Source organism: Lutra lutra, chromosome 5 (genome assembly GCF_902655055.1).
Source record: "Lutra lutra chromosome 5, mLutLut1.2, whole genome shotgun sequence".
NCBI classification, from domain to species: domain Eukaryota; kingdom Metazoa; phylum Chordata; class Mammalia; order Carnivora; family Mustelidae; genus Lutra; species Lutra lutra.
In genome coordinates, this window is record NC_062282.1 from 138942560 (window position 1) to 138958981 (window position 16422).

Here is a 16422-nt window from a genome sequence, read left to right on the forward strand (position 1 = left end):
CGGGAGCCACTCACAACGCACAGCACACTGGCGGATGCAGCGACTGCGTCCTTCCCATGGAATCCCCCTCTTAAATCAGCTTTTTCTACATTGGGCCTTTTGACCGTTACATTTCCTCTCCAGATCTATGGTCTCTGAATGCTAGTGCTGAGCGTGTGCTGCTTTGCCGTATCTTACCTGGGGCGTCTCTCCGCGAGCACAGCACTTTTAGCACCATTTTGGAAAACTCCTCTGCTAGTTCCTGGCACAGGATCAGCTGTGAGAGGCTGTCCCAGATAGATCCCTCCGTCTGCGATGATAAAGTCGTTCACTGAAAAGTGGATTAATCGTGTTCCATCTCTGTGCACACCCAAGTATGACTTCATTTTTTACGAGGAATAAAATGATCCTGCTTCTTTTCCTGGCTTTATTCGTGGCATTAGATTTAATTAAGTGCTCTATTAAATGGTTCAGGGAAATATAAAAGGCTTTTTCTTGAACTGTGATTAAAGAAAGCCCAGCTACTTCCTGGTACGTACTCTTTGCGACGGGGCTCCCAGAGAACAAAATCCCAACAGAAACACAAAACACAAAAGCGTATCCCTTTAGCTCGGCTTCTCACGTACACAAAATTCAATGAACCGCATTTTTGAAGTTCCTGTCTCAGGTTAATACGAGTAGCATCACTTCACCCGTGATCAGAGGAAGGGGGGAAAAGCGAGTTTAAAAAAACTACTTTATTTTTTATTTCTTTTTCAGTTACATACTTTTAAACAGGGATGTGTTTCATTATTCAGACATTCAGGCAATGTTGACTTCATTAGTGTTGACAGAAAAGAAGCATAAAAATGCAAAACATTGTTGGCTTAACCTGAACATACCTGCGTTACCTATTACTGACCAGTTTGTGTTGCCAAAAGACTTATTCCTTGGCATTAAAATGGAGCACTTAAAAATATTGCTAAAAAGCAAATGTCTACACACTGGTCTTTGCAGCAAATAAGGGTATTTATACTTTTAAAATATTTTAAGTCCATAATTGGATTAATATACACACCTTCTTATGTATAAGGAGTTCAGATCATATAAACACTGTACAGTCCAAAAACCCTACTGAGAATAAAACTAAATAGGCTTATGATAAGAAATACAGATATCGCATGTATTTACAAATATCATAGACACACAAATTTGGTCAAATACTGTAAAGAAAAAAAGTGGTTTCACATTATAATGGCCAAAACATCCATCTACCTTGCTCAAGGCAAACAAAAAATGAAAACTCAGTACGTAACTCCTGTCGTTTAAGACATTGTGACAGTATACAAACAGAATGGAAACTGCTGACCAAATTATACAGCAAATGTCTTCTATGCTGAGCGTGGGCCTTTAAAATCAAGAACTTGAAAAGGCCATTGAGACGATTCAGAGCAACGGTGATAATGTCCTGATTTGCAGTATTCATATGGGCGCCTAATTCATCAAAAAGCAACACGCTGAACTTTTGGCTAATAAGAAAAATAAGTTACAAAGTACAATTAAATCCCTGCAAATGCAATAATGAAGTCAAAAATGTAATTTATTTCCTTTAATTACACATTTCAAATGTTACCTTGAGACAACAAAAATAAATAAGCACGCCGGAAGGCATGCATTTAAGGACAAAGAAAGGGCTGCGTGGAAAGAGCAAATAACAATCTTATCAATGACAGGTGAATGCGAGATTTGGAAAAACTCGTTCTCTTTCTAGCCAGTCTTTTTGTCTTAACTCTTCTTGAAGAATCTGGCTTGTAGAAAGAGACCAAAGAATACCTGTGTCTTTATGGCTTCAAACAAACTAGACTTAAAGAGTGGCATGGGTTTCCTTTTTCTTTACAGAACTGTTACTTTGTTCATATCCAGGCACTTCAAAAGACTATGGAGGCAAAGCACCTGACCCATCCTTTCCAAAATAGTTTTCAATCATCAAAATTACACTAAAAAGTAGGAAAATTCCAGAGAACCAGCAAAGTTGAATACAAGAGACTAATGTGCACAGAGAGCAAGAGAGTGACCCAGTTTTTATTGCTGGGGGTCTTTTCTTTTTCTTCTTATTTTTTTTTAATCAAAAAGCAAATAATTAATAGACAGACACCACTGCATGGCACATCCAAAATTTTCTGCTTAGGGAGAATGTAATCATTCAGCAGTAGGTTTCAGTGGGATCTCCTCAGACTTCAACCTTACACATTGCAATGAGATTCACATTGATTTCTTCTCCTTAGTGTATTTAAAACAAAAACAAAAAAAACTCCAACATATTTCATTTCTCAAAGTATTCATTTCTTGCTGTCTAACATACATTATTATCTGGAAGCATAAAGTTACATTATACAAATATTTTGCTTTTTTTTTTTTTTCTTTTTTAAAAAAGCGCTTCTGCCACTTGAGCAACACTGTACTTGGCGTCGTGGGGCCACAAAAGCAGAGCTCCTACCTAGCGTGATTCGTTCAACCGCTACCATCTGCTGAACCCATAGAGCTTTTCCCTCAGTACCTCTGGGCAGTGACTGTACCATGATTTCACAGAGAGAATGTCAGTATGACTCATGAATAGCAGTACCATCAGTAATACTGAAATCAATGCAGATGTCACACAAGAAATGAACTTCTCACAAAATAACTTCTTTTACATATTTGGGCGACTGTGTCTTCTCTGTTGCATTATTCCATTGGGGAGAAAACTCCTGCTTGATTATGCTCTTACAGAAGTTATAAAAAAAACCAGATTAGGCATGTGACTGTTTGACACTGAAGACACTGTACTGCTTTCTACAATAGGAGGAGAGCTTCTGGAAAATGTCCTCAGAACGGTATCCGTCAGTACCACCTCCTTGGTCCATTCCATTCATTGATGGGCAAAGCACTCATGTTTGGACAAAACTTTAAAGCTTCCATAAAAGTTAAATTAGAAAAAAATATGAATGTAAGACAACCACAAAATGAAGTATGAAAGTATGACATTTTGTTTCTAAGAGTGAGTCCTCGAAAATGTATGTGGTCACTACAGAGATGATTTTAATCACAAGACAGCAGATGAACACGTAAGTAACTCCCCATGATCTGTCTGTGTCCAGAGTCATTTGTGACGCTGTATGGTTTTCCTTTTCCTTCGTTTGAAAAAACAGCAGCACCTGCAGACGGAGGGAAACACTTCTTGTATTATAAAGGTACTAGAGGATCACAGAGTAAAGGCTGAGTTTAGCGTATTAATTTCAATGATCGTAAAAAGCAACAGACTAATGCAAGATACACGATGAACATGCCAGGGAAGCAAATATATTAGTGAACCTAAGGCAGAGTTATTACTACTGCGGAACCAGCGTGCCTTTTAGAAGATAGGCAGACAGTCTATAGGCAACATTACAAGAAGCCACTAAATTGGAAAGGCTCTGCATCAAGACTCACTGAGGAACTAGAGAATTCTGAATGCTCACTGACCCACCATCTTTTACTCTGAATACTTATTAACCTCTGGCAGGGGCGTGCTTTATAAAATTCATCTTACGCGTTCTCTCCCTTTATTCCTGATATTTGTATATGATTATTAAAGTCACTGTCAGAAAAGCAATAATGATCCTAATACTGAGGATCCGGTTTTCGCCAAGAATGAGATTCTAAGAAGAAAAAGAGAAAGCCCAAACAGACTCTCTTCAACAAACCTTCTCCACCACATTTGACGAACTGGAAGAGAGAAAAGGCATTAACTAACATGTCAAGACAGGCACTTTTTAATTCTTTAAGGGTCAAGGTCAAACCGATCCTAAGTTAATTAAAGTAAAAGCTGCGCTTAACATTAAAAATAGCATAATCAAGGTGATTTAATTCTGCAGTCTATGAGGGGAAAGCATACGGAGTTTCATTCTTAAGTTAAAAAAAAAAATCTAGAGATGATGCCTGAGAGACCTGATTTTTTCCATGTTAAGTTCTCCTAGTCATGAAAAGATGAAACACACGCAGCACGTGGGGAGCGATGGTGAGGCTGGTACCAACTCACAGGTAGAGGAGAATCACTGAGCAGAAACTCACACCAAAATATATACACATGCATACATCTATTCTAAAAGTCCAGCATTCCTTCAAATACAGGTCTGGCTCTTCTCCCCTTCCACACTTAAGGGAAAGTCCCTCTCTCAAAATGTGACGAAGACAAGCAACACACAGAGGCTCTCTCCTCTATTCCATCAAAGTCTAGTGTGTGTGCGTATGTAAATATGTAAATCCTGTCTGTAATTAAAGAAATATCTATATACGTGGGGATTCAATCAACAAAATGCAGCCAATTCAAAGCTTGTACAGAAAGTGACCTTCTAACAATGTTCCTCTAATTCTTACCAGCCCGCCTGCAAAGAAGGATATTAAATGAGTAATTTCAAGCTAAGCATAAAGGAGACCACGCTAGCTTCAAGTGTCCTCTCCAGCAAAAGACTGTGGAAGATGAAATAACTGTTAGACACCTTTTATGTCTTTCTGTGAAAGAAATGTAAACAGAAACCCAGCCTGTCCATCTAAATTACATAATCTCTCCACCCACATTATCGTCAGTCCAAAGTAATTTCAGACCATTTACTGTGATTTATGCTATGACTATGAAATCACTGTGGGGCATTCGAAACCAAATTACATGACTGGATTTTTTAACCCCATTCAAACAGCACAGAATGATTAGACCATGGAGTGTGAATAAGTCAAGCCTTTATATGTCAGCTGCCACAGATGCAACTGGAAATCTGTGCAGTTATCAATCGTTATGATTTTTACTCTTACTATGGTGATCACCAGAACAACCCGAAACAAATTATTCAATCAAGGGCCTTGAAGAGAACTACTTCTGTGAAAGAAGCCTCTGGGTACAATAGCTTTTTCTGGATTTATAAAAACAAGTCAAATTTACTTGTAACTGTCAGTTACCTAAGTACTTTCTCAAATCTGTTATATAAATTTTCTGAAACAGTGAAACAAAATATTATTTAACTCAGATTTTAAGAGATGAAGACCATCGTTCAAAAAAAAGGAAACCTTGGGGCGCCTGGGTGGCTCAGTGGGTTGGGCTGCTGCCTTCGGCTCAGGTCATGATCTCAGAGTCCTGGGATCGAGCCCCGCATCGGGCTCTCTGCTCGGCAGGGAGCCTGCTTCCTCCTCTCTCTCTGCCTGCCTCTCTGCCTGCTTGTGATCTCTCTGTCAAATAAATAGGTAAGATCTTTAAAAAAAAAAAAAAAAAAAGGAAACCTTTCAATAAAAGGATAGTCATAAAATGTTCACATTGTAAAAAAAAAAAAAATTTAATTGGTATTTAGAAGAAACAGGCCAAATATTTAGAATATTAAGTTTAAGAATATGACCACATTTCAATGGAAATTTGTTATTTAATACAAAATTCTATTAATAATGTTCACTGTTTCCAACTACTGTATTTGTGTCTTCAAATTCGAAACTACAATCTTCTAAATTTTTCTGCTGAAAAGGTGTTTTAATAAGTGTTTATTAAAAAGTGTTTCAGGGGCGCCTGGGTGGCTCAGTGGGTTAAAGCTTCTGCCTTCAGCTTAGGTCATGATCCCAGGGTCCTGAGATCGAGCCCCGCATCGGGCTCTCTGCTCATTGGGGAGCCTGCTTCCTCCTCTCTCTCTCTCTGCCTACTCATGATCTCTGTCTGTCAAATAAATAAATAAAATATTTTTTTTTAAGTGTTTTAATAAGCCTTTTGGAACAGGGAATTTAATGTAATCCATGTTTTGATCAACAAGTTCCAGATTTTCCACACTTATGTTAGCAATTCACCTTGTCTGATTTATTTTTCTAGTATCATCAATCTGCTTTCCAACTCAAGACAGGTAGTCTGTCCTATTTCTTAGGTCATCTTTCCTTCAATTCTGTATTATTTAACACAGAAAAGCAGTCTAAGCATTTACCTGAGACTAAATAAAACTTTCAAATGAACCATGAGTATAGAAGCCTTTTAATTAAAAGGCCACCTTAAAAAAGACATCTATTTGTTAAAAATAAACCCACCAAATAAAGAGTACATACACCCTTGAAACAGATTTGACAGAGAAGCTGGCATGCTATTAAATGGACAACCACCAGAGGGCAGCATTGCTCTAAGCAATACAAATGCATCCACATAAAGGAGAGATGCTCTCAAAATAGACTATAGTTATCAAAAGAAGAAAATTGTGGCTGGTTTCTTAAAACTCGTTACCAAAGCAGGTGATTTACAGCCTGTGATTCAGAAATCATACCAACTGTCCTCCATCTAAAGCAAGGCTGCTTCCACATGGCCATTGTGTCACATGACCCTTTTACGCTCCTCTCAGTCCTCAGACTAATATGAATTTATCTTATTTATTTACTGATTATCTCCTCCACATAAAAAGTAAGCTTCGTAAGGACTTTTGCACAGATCCATCCCACAAACGGGCACACAGTTGGGACTCATTTAATATATACTGAATAAATGGATGATTTGCTTCTTAAGTGCAACTCCTAGAATAAGAACCTAGTCAAAAGGTTCTTACTACATTATACCCCATGTTCTAAAGCTGGAGTTCTTACCTCGAGCCCACAAGCCCTAGGGAAATCTCACAAAATGCAGATCTGAGTGCCTGTGGAAGCATCCCTAGAGAAAATCAGTTTGCATCATGACCTGAGCCAAAGGCAAACACTTAACTGACTGAGCCACCCAGGTGTCCACCACAGCTCTGCTCCTAAATTCTTTCCAAATAAATAGTAAATCCTGTTTCTGGTGAACTTGAGGGCTGTTGCTGTAAATACTGTTTAGGTGCTAAACAGGAAATCATAATGGATCAAAGTCCTCAACTATGTCAAAAACATACAGAAGGGCCGAGGCTTTTCTAAGAGATTTGACTGTCTTCCTGGATGCCTGTCTTAGACCTCCTTCTCGCATACCTCAAACTGACACACGTGTCTCCATCTGGCGGAAGTTCCTATGTGTCCTTTCTCTAATGACTCACTGGCTCCACCTTCAGTAGAGAGACTGTTCAACAGGTGCTGGGCCCTACCCACCTGGGACTCCAGAGCCTTGCTTCTCCTTATCTAGGTTACTGGGCATACAAAAAACAGCTTTTAAGACATCTGTCTTTAATTCTTTGACAAAGGATTTGCCCCCTTCAAGTCTATACATGCAAATGTAACTTTGTATCTCTGGACATCTTGGTATAAAAACCCCGTAACTTATCAGTCAAGCAAGAAGAGTTCAGACAGAGGCCCAAGACCGTCCCATAACTAATCCAACTGGAAACCTGCACATCCAGCCTCATCTTCAATTTCTTCCTCTCAATCCACATGCCATTAGTCTCTCTAGTCTGAAATGACATTCAAAGTTGTCCCATCCTCTCATGCTGGCTTACTTCAGAAAGTCTTGCCTCCCTCACTGCTAAGAGCCTCTTAACAGACACCCAGGCTAAGTGTCCTCCTCTCTCCAATGCGCCATCCCAACTCACCCCCACAGAGAGATGGCCTTGCCCTCCACCTTTTAAATCTCTCCACTGTTCGCCGCAGTCTAGGGCATTAGGTCCACACGGCTCTTATAATTTGGTTCTGATCTATTTCCCTCTCCTCTTAGTCTCATCTTGCATCAGGCTGCCTTTCTAGGGAGTCAGTACTATAGAAGGGAGAGAAGGAGGGAGGATGAATTGATTTCATGTCATCTAATGAACCCCAGGAAATGACACAGGCCACAAAAGTGCTGCCAAACTAACTATCTCAAGGCTCAATCTGATTATACCACTTCTTGGCTTAAAACCCACAGCTTGCTTGCTTGTGTTGAGAAGGATCATGTCTTTATTGTTGCTGTTGTTCACCTGCCTACTAAAGCCCTTTGCGATCGGGCACTTAGACTATCTCAGCTCCCAGGGGGATGCATTCTTGTGTATGCGCGCACGCACGCACACACACACAGTATACAAGTGGATCACTTCTCAGACCTGCCTCACTCTGTCCCTGCTCCCATGTTGTTCAGCCACTTCTCTCGGACTCCTGCACCCAACTCTTTAGCCAAGCCTGCTCACCTTGGAGAACCAGGGCAAATGTACCCTGAGCCGTGAAGATGTCTCTGATCTTCCATGTTCCAATCTCTTAAATCCAGTCACACTGTATCCTATGAACTAATCCTTTAATAGCTGGTTTTAGACCAATGACTCTCAATCCTGGTTGCTCCTCAGAATCAGCTTACAAGCTTTTTAAAATTACTGTCAACCAGGGGCGCCTAAGTGGCCCAGTCAGTTAAGCATCTGCCTTTGGCTGGGTCAGGATCTCCAGGTCCTGGGATCGAGCCCCACGGCAGGCTTCCAGTGAGGAGTCTGCTTCCCCCTCTGCTTACCCCACCCCCACTCATGCTCTATCTTTTTAGAAGTAAATAAAATCTTAAAAAAAAAAAAAAATACTGTCAACCAGACCCCAACCACAGAACGATTTAATTGGAAACTGACGGAGCTCAGCCCAAGTGTTAGCGTATTTTTGAAACTCCCCAAATGCTTGTGACTTGAAGCCAGGACTGGGGGTCACTACGTGAAAGTTACTTGTGTACTTTCTGTCTTTTCTAAGAGAGTGCAGGGGCCTTGACTTCGTAATCAGTAACTGTTCAGTAAATGGTGGAAAGGGGACACAAAGAGAAATAAAGGTGAAAAAAGATAATTACAAACTACCTTAAAACTCTGTAACTAAACCAAAGGAAGCTTTGTTTTCCTAAATTCCTGGAAGGAATAATGAGGGTGATACCCCTTGTGTCACCTGTCTTGAAAAAAATTCTTAGGCACAGTGAGGAGAGCAAAATCTCATTACTAATGAATGAGCCATTTTATACACAGGACAAGAGAACATTTTCCATCACTTGGAAATTATATATCAAGCCCTATAAGGTACTATTCTAGGAAGCCTGAGCCTCTAAAATGTCCAATGTGAAATACATTATAATTAATGGGGTGGGGTGAAAGGGGCCTCCTCCAATTACAGGTAAGAAGAAAGAGAGGGAGTTGGAAACCCATTTTGAAAGGGAATTCTTGTCAGGTTCTTAGAAAACTATAAAAAGGTGGGAGAGAGAAGAGAAGCAAGCATAAGATGCAATTTAGGAGAAAACCACACTCACAGCCCCTCACCACAGACTAAGAAGGTATGAGGAATGCACTAACAAACTTGCAGGAATGTGAGAGTCACCCTGATAAAAGGGAAAGCAAATGCGATGTGCTGGAAGTTTTTAACCAGTGACGAGGCAGGGAAGGTGGGAGGATTTCTGTAACCCATCTGGAATTGGGCTTTACCGAAATTACGGGTTGCTATCCATGTTAAAAAACAAACAAACAAACAAACCCAGCTCTATTAAAAGAGAATTAAAGTTATCAGAAAATTAATGCTTTTAAAGTATACAATTCAGTGGTTTTTAATACATTTACATCCCTCACCACTACCAAACCTGGAACCACTTCCATCACCCCCCAAAAGAAACCAGAGAACCTAATCTACTAACAGCTTCTCCCACCCTCCTCTCCCCTGCCCTAGGCAATAACTGGATCTTCTCCCTGTGGTGGCCTATCCTGGATATTTCATATCAACGGAATCATAGAGCACATGGCCTTTTGTGCGGGGCTTCTTTCACTTAGCATGTTTTCCACCTCATCATTTTACACTGTTGAGTAATACTCCACTGTATAGATACACCAAATGATTCAGTCGTAACCATTTAGTAGTAAGTCACTGAGGCCTACTGTTTTGGGTACCCGGGATCTGAAGATGAAAAAGGCCTTGCATACAAGAAATTCAAAAAGTTTCACAAAGTGGGACAGAGCTAAGGAGGATAACATACCAACGGCAGACTTAAGGAACCCAGGGAGTATAGGGTTCGGAACAGAAAACGGGGCAGGGCAAGAGAGGCAGGGGTTGGACTACAAGAGGCACGAAGGGCCATGGGCCGCACCAAGGAATCTGGACTCGAGGCTCCAGGCTATGGAGGACCTCTCCTTCAGGAACAGCATTCCCACCACACGTGCTTTTTTCTCATCTTCCAACACCTATGATGAGAAACCCAAACCCACAAACACCCACACCATCCCAACTAAATAAATCAGTATGCCATTCTGCAAAGCCACCTCCACAAAGCATTCCCTGATCAGCCTGTCTGTCAGTCATCTTGCTCCTTAGAAGATCTCACATGTTTTTTTCTACCTTTCCATGGTAGTTACCATATGCAAATTATGAACGAGTACTAAGACACCGCCACCTTCCCTATGGTGTGCCATCTACTGAAGGGTTGGGACAGGTTCAGACTATTGCTGAAATCCAGGTGGCATAAGTGGGGGTCCGAAAAAATGGGAAAAGGGAATGGAGTTGGCTCAAAGCAGGTGTCCAGGACAAAATGGACACAGAAGAGCCAGTCTCAGCAAAGAGTAGGGGTATGGATGTAAAAACAGGGGACACCTGCTGGAAGGACAAGGCTGAGGAGAACAAAGACTGGAGAGGTCATTGGCAGCGAAGAGACAAACAAGGTGGGACTAGCTCCCAAGCACCTGCCACGTGCAGTACTTTATCAGTTAATTTCCTCAATGACCTGCGGAGCGGATATTATGAGCCTCAGTTTATAGAGAAAGAAACAAGCTTGAAGAAGGTAACTCTAAATGGAGGAAGCAGGGTTCTTCGACCCACGCTGGGTACACAGGACGTGCGTGCCCTGCTCGGCCACATCACTCTGGGAACTCCGCATACGACTGCACAAGCAGACATCAGCGGTGGTATTTGCTCTCACTGTAAAAATGCCCGAGTACAGAGCTGATTGATTACATCCTCAAATCCACTAGGTCACGCTGTCAATAAATTCCACAAAGTGATAAAAATGGATATTTGACCACTGCTCTTTAAAGAGAAATCTCCCCAACAAAAGTCTCCGCATCTTACGGGCCCGCAAATGAGCATTATTTTGGAATTTATGTAAAGTTTCTTTTGGATAGGAGTAGAATGTTCCAAAGTGTGCTAATAAGCAAAGCAACTTTCTCTGTTCACTCCCAGGCTCACTCAAGATTTGTCCTGAAACTGAGAGGAACTTATGGAACGTGGCATTTCAACTCGAGGCAGATACCACAGAGAAGCTTAAATCCAACACTGACTCGACTTAAGGGGAATCTTTTTGACACAGTATCTGCAATGAGCAGGACCTTCTTAGGTGAGGACTTCCGTAGCGCTCTCTCACTACCGTTAATCCTGAGTTTATCAGCGTACGTACCCCACGTGCACTCAATTGCGATGCAAGTAATCAATGAAATACTCTCTCAGTGATACTATCGGGGTGGGTGGGGGTGAAGGACCTGCTGTGTGTATTTAATCATCTTTCCAACAGGGAAAAAGAGAGCTTAAAACTCAAAAACCTTTCTATTTCGAATAGCAAACGAAGCCTCTGGGTTACAGAACAAACGCACGAGCACAAGCAGAGTGGGCGTTACCAGCGACTCACTTAAAAGGTGCCCCCACATCTGTGTCAGATGAACAAAAAGAAAAAAGGTGCAGCAGGCAAAAGAGCTCCTCAATTATTTCTTGCTTTTCAGACCTAATGTAAATGACACCAAATATTTTTGAACAACTTCGACCAACTGTAATTTCTAGGTTGAAAGTTTTTGGTTGTTTTTTTTTTTTAAGCGCAAAATGATGCTAAATCTTCGAAATTACAGTCAAGGGAGCTATTTCTGCCTGCCTACACTTGAAAACTCACCACATGTTCAACACTTTCTGGCAGCTATACACAAAAACAAAAACAAAAAACAAAAAAGGAGAGAGAGAGAGAGGGAAAGGGAGGGAGAGAAAGAGAGAGAGAGAAATCATCAGATGTAGCCCACAATGAAAAATCACATTGTTTTTATGCTTACTTTTTTTCCCAAGAAGCATTATCATTTACATTCACAGAAAAACTACTTTAAAACTAATAAGAATGCATGCAGCATATAAAATTAATATTTATTTTTTTTCCAGATAAACAATGCATACTTTTTATTTTTTTAATTTTCTTTTTTAGTGTCCCAAAATTCATTATTCTTACCAAAAAAACTGAGCATCTACCCTACCAAAATAATTTTCATGCATCGATACTCCTATAAACAAAAAGCCAAAACTGCACTGTTACTTCTAAGAAATTGAGCCCAGTTTTTAAATAATTATTTTTGTATTACAAAATATTTACTAAAACACAGCGCTACTTTATACAAAGTGGTCGACTGAAAACATCACTTGTTTTGCATGCACCAATTCCCTGAAAAAACTTCCTGGGATAACTGTACATGACTATAAATCTCAAACATGCACAACTGAAGCACAAAAAGCTACTAAAAAAGTCAAGCAAGTACATACTTGGTTTCATCCATCACTTCTACTTCCGTAGGGGCTGTAATGGGTGCATTGGAACGTCCTGCAGTAGGGTCATCTGTGTTCAACTCTCCATTTGTAGAGCTTACAACCTGCCAAAAAGAAGAAAACATATATATATATATATATATATATATATACACAAAGTAACAGGTTATATACAATGATAAATATTAAGGTAAAATTAAGGTTAATTTAGAAAGTTAATATGCAGAACATAAAACAATTAGTATGTAGTTGAGCTGTTTGTAACTGAATATAGTAACAGGTCTAATATTTTATTAAAATTCAAGGTCATCCAATATTTGCCTTTCAACTTCCTTTTCATCTTGAAATTTCTGTCTTGTCTCTTTCCCTCTGCTGTGTAAGACTAACTCCTACACTTTGGTGTCAAATCAGCTCCCCAAGGTGTGCCCATCTTGCACTGGCACCTTACTAGGTCACGAATTATCTCCCATGCAAACTTCAATCCTGCTCCTTCCGACGGATTTCGGTGTGTAACCAACCTTATATCTCCCTCGCATACTGCTCATTTGTCTACCCATTTGTTCACGCTCAGATCCTGGAATCACAGTGATTCCTCTCTTTGACTGAAACCCCACATCTCGTCTGTCAGCGGGGCTGGTTAAATTCCACCCCCAAAACTCATCCCCAATCTAATCAGTTCTCCCACTTCTATTATTACCAGGACTTTAGTTCAAGCCACCATGATCTCTTGTGTGAATAAGAGCAACAAACTGTAAACTGGTCTTCTGCTTTCACCGGCCCCCGCCCTCCATGAATGTATTGTCCACACAACAACCAGAGCGCTCATTTTAAGACAGAAATTAGACCATGTATAATTAACCTGCTCAAATCTCTCCAAGTATCAACTTCCCATTTCACTTAAAGATCCATATTCTTGCCCCAATTTACAAAGCCCCACAATATCTGGATTCTGCCCACCCCTCCAATCCCATACTACCTTCTCTGATGATCACTAGCCTCCACCCAGTATGTCAAACTTATTCCCACCGTAAAATCTTGGCATTACCTATTCCCGATGCCTGAACTAACTCTCTTCCCGCTGACTGGCTATATTCTTCTCTTTTAGATTCTCAGAGAACATCTCAAAAGCAGTCCTTTTCCATCATACAATCTGAGACTTCCATACAGGACATCCTATGGCATGTTATACTCTACTGTTAACTCTTTGTATGGCATTTATCCAGATAGTTTTCTGGACTGTGTTTCTTGACACCCACTCTCGCCTACTCCTGCTCCATGACAGCAAGGACTTTGTACTATTCCCCCACCGTCTCTCCCTACTAACCCTGGCAGAAAACAGGCAATCAATAAATATTTGTTGAAATAAATGAATGCATGCATGAGTGAAGTCCTAAAACAAAATAAAAATCATAGCAAAATTCCCACATTCTCCCAAATCCTCTTTGTCCAATAAAGTCACCTCACTGTCCTATTTCTTGCTTTCCCCTCAACTTCTCAAAACAACAGTCTTAACTTATCACCTGCATTTTTATAAAATTTTCCACTCATTTATTCCTTAATCCCTTGCAATCTGTACTCTGTCGCTACATCGGAACTCTAAGTAAGCATACTCTTGCAGGTTACCAACATGTCCTAGAAAAATATATTTGGTGGCCTTTGCTTTCTCCTCATTTTCCTGTACATTTCTGTATCACTTAGCACCAGCTGATACTCTGGAGGAGACGGGTCTGGAAACAAAGCCTAGCTCTAACGCTCACCCACCATGTGACCCAGGAAAGATACCGCATCGCGCTAAACCTCGGCGTTCTCAACTAGGAAATGGCAAACGGTAGTACCTGTTGAACAAGACTGAGAGGAAGAAACAGAAATCAGTGTGTAAAGGGCAGTGACTGGGCTATTCTAAGCGCTCCAGGAATTGTCGCCCTTGTTCCTCAGCCAGTTTTGCCCACATTCAGGGTTTCGGCTACAACCTCTACATAAAGGACTTGCTGAACCCCACCGCTCACCCACATGCCCACCTAGGCCACATGTGGTACCTCAAACTCACTACTTCCAAAACCGAATTCCTCATACTCCTCTCAAATGTGTTACTCCTCCTATCTATGGTTCCAATTCCTAGTAAACCCTACCATGTTCCCAGACCTCCAGGCTCAAAACGTAACAATCAGCTCTGCTGCTTTCCCTATCTGAGCTCATCATAAGGGAAAAAAAAAAAAAAATGCTAATATATCAAAAGCCTGGAGAGCAGACTGACAGCTGACTACTAGACTTAACAGGTCCATCTACAGAACCCCATTTTACTGAAACTTAACTAATTCTGACATTCTTACTGAGAGGCCACAATGTGCCAGGCACTGTCCTGGGAACCTAGAAAACCACAAGAAAAACACCCTGGCCCTTGTGGGCCTGATATTCCAGTGCACAGAAACAGGCCTCTCACCCCACAACTCCAAGAAAAGTCACTAGAAGTCAACCAACAAATCTAGACGAATGTAGGATTATAGAGGCTGAGTTATCTGTACCCCATGAACAAGTACTTAGAAATAAACACTGCAAATGTGCCCACAGCTGAAAACACACAAAACGGCCTTGATCCTTGTCAGAGCAATCAGGCCAACAAGAGAAATACCCCTGGGTCTCAGTCTGCTGCTCTGCTTCCTCCTTTCTGCCATTCTACTGAGTTCCATGTCAATTTTTTCTCTTTATTTCTCCCTCTTTCTGAAAACATTTAACAATCATTATTGGTTCTAATTATCAAACTTAATTTGGTTCTTTATTCTTAATTTTTAAAATGTCAGCACTCCTCCACTGTTTTGGAAAGGAGCTACAAAGCAGGATTCTTATCTTATACTTTTGTATTCGCCACTATCTGTAATTAGCAGAATGCTTTGCATGCAGAAGATAAACAGCTCATGCAACAATTTCCATTGCTCTTCCCTCAACATGATATTCACAGGTTTCTTTTCCTCCTTCGAGTTCAGTGGCCAAAGAGAGCTGGAGGGACCCCATCTCAAACTACAGGCAGCTCCTTGAACATGCCTCCCCTTATGTTCAGCGGCATAATTGAAAATTCAAAACCCAGGTGTTCTAAACTTCCAGCAAGAGCAACCGTATGAACACGGTAATTATACAATCTGACTTATTTCAGTTCACATAAAGTCACACCTGACTTTAATAAGCTTTATTTTAGTAAAATGTTTCAAATCTCATTTGGCCTCATTGATCAGAACCAGACTAGAATGAAATAATATCTTCATTTATGTATTTTTTTAATGTAATTTCTCTTTGGTTTCCCAGATTCCCTAACTCTCTTGAGTAAAGGCTAAGAATAGAATCGATGTGGTAAAAGCGTTCTCCTGTAAAAGTGGCCTACCTAATACTGGTGACACGAGAGTGTATCAGGGCATTAAAATTGTTTCCACTTAAGAAAACTAGTATCTTTTAGGAAAGGGATTTTACAAAGAAAAAACAAAGACAAAATATTATAAATAGCACATGTCATTACATTCCTAGAAACCTAAATCAATCAAACAAATGTATACAAATTATTTTTATAAACCAAATTCTAAAGAATGATTCCATTTAGGTAACATCTCTAGAATTATAACTTGAAGTAGAACATAGGAGTCTCCAAAATATTGGTGTGCATCAGCTAATTTTTCTAATGACAGTATCCAAAATGGACGGCTGCTCAATGTCCACAACAGCCAAACTGTAGAGAGCCGAGATGCCCTTCAACAGACGAATGGATAAGGAAGATGTGGTCCATATACACAATGGAATATTACTCAGCCATCAGAAAGGATGACTACCCAACCTTTTCATCAACATGGCTGGGACTGGAGGAGATTATGCTGAGTGAAATAAGTCAAACAGAGAAAGTCAATTATCATATGGTTTCACTTATTTGTGGAACATAAGGAATAGCATGGAGGACATTAGGAGAAGGAAGGGAAAAATGAAGAGGGGAGAGATCGGAATGGGAGATGAACCACAAGAGACTATGGATTCTGGGAAACAAACAGAGGGTTTTAGAAGGGAGGGAGTAGAGGGAACAGT

The 16422-nt window shown here is 40.4% G+C and overlaps 1 protein-coding gene across 11 annotated transcripts in view; it reads right to left on the reverse strand.

The window, feature by feature from the left end:
* Positions 1–698: 698 nt before the first annotated feature.
* Positions 699–16422, reverse strand: part of CSNK1G3 (casein kinase 1 gamma 3) — a 117557-nt gene continuing 101833 nt past the window's right edge. For 6 of the 11 annotated variants that reach the window (XM_047729989.1, XM_047729988.1, XM_047729986.1 and 3 more), the window contains 3 exons: positions 12361–12467; positions 11729–11752; positions 699–3152 (listed from right to left, as the gene is read on the reverse strand). In XM_047729989.1, coding sequence (XP_047585945.1) covers positions 3098–3152; positions 11729–11752; positions 12361–12467 — 186 coding nt within the window. In that variant the 3' untranslated portion in view covers positions 699–3097. The remainder of the gene's footprint in view (positions 3153–11728; positions 11753–12360; positions 12468–16422) is intronic. The other 5 variants (XM_047729992.1, XM_047729991.1, XM_047729990.1 and 2 more) reach the window with 1 other exon arrangement.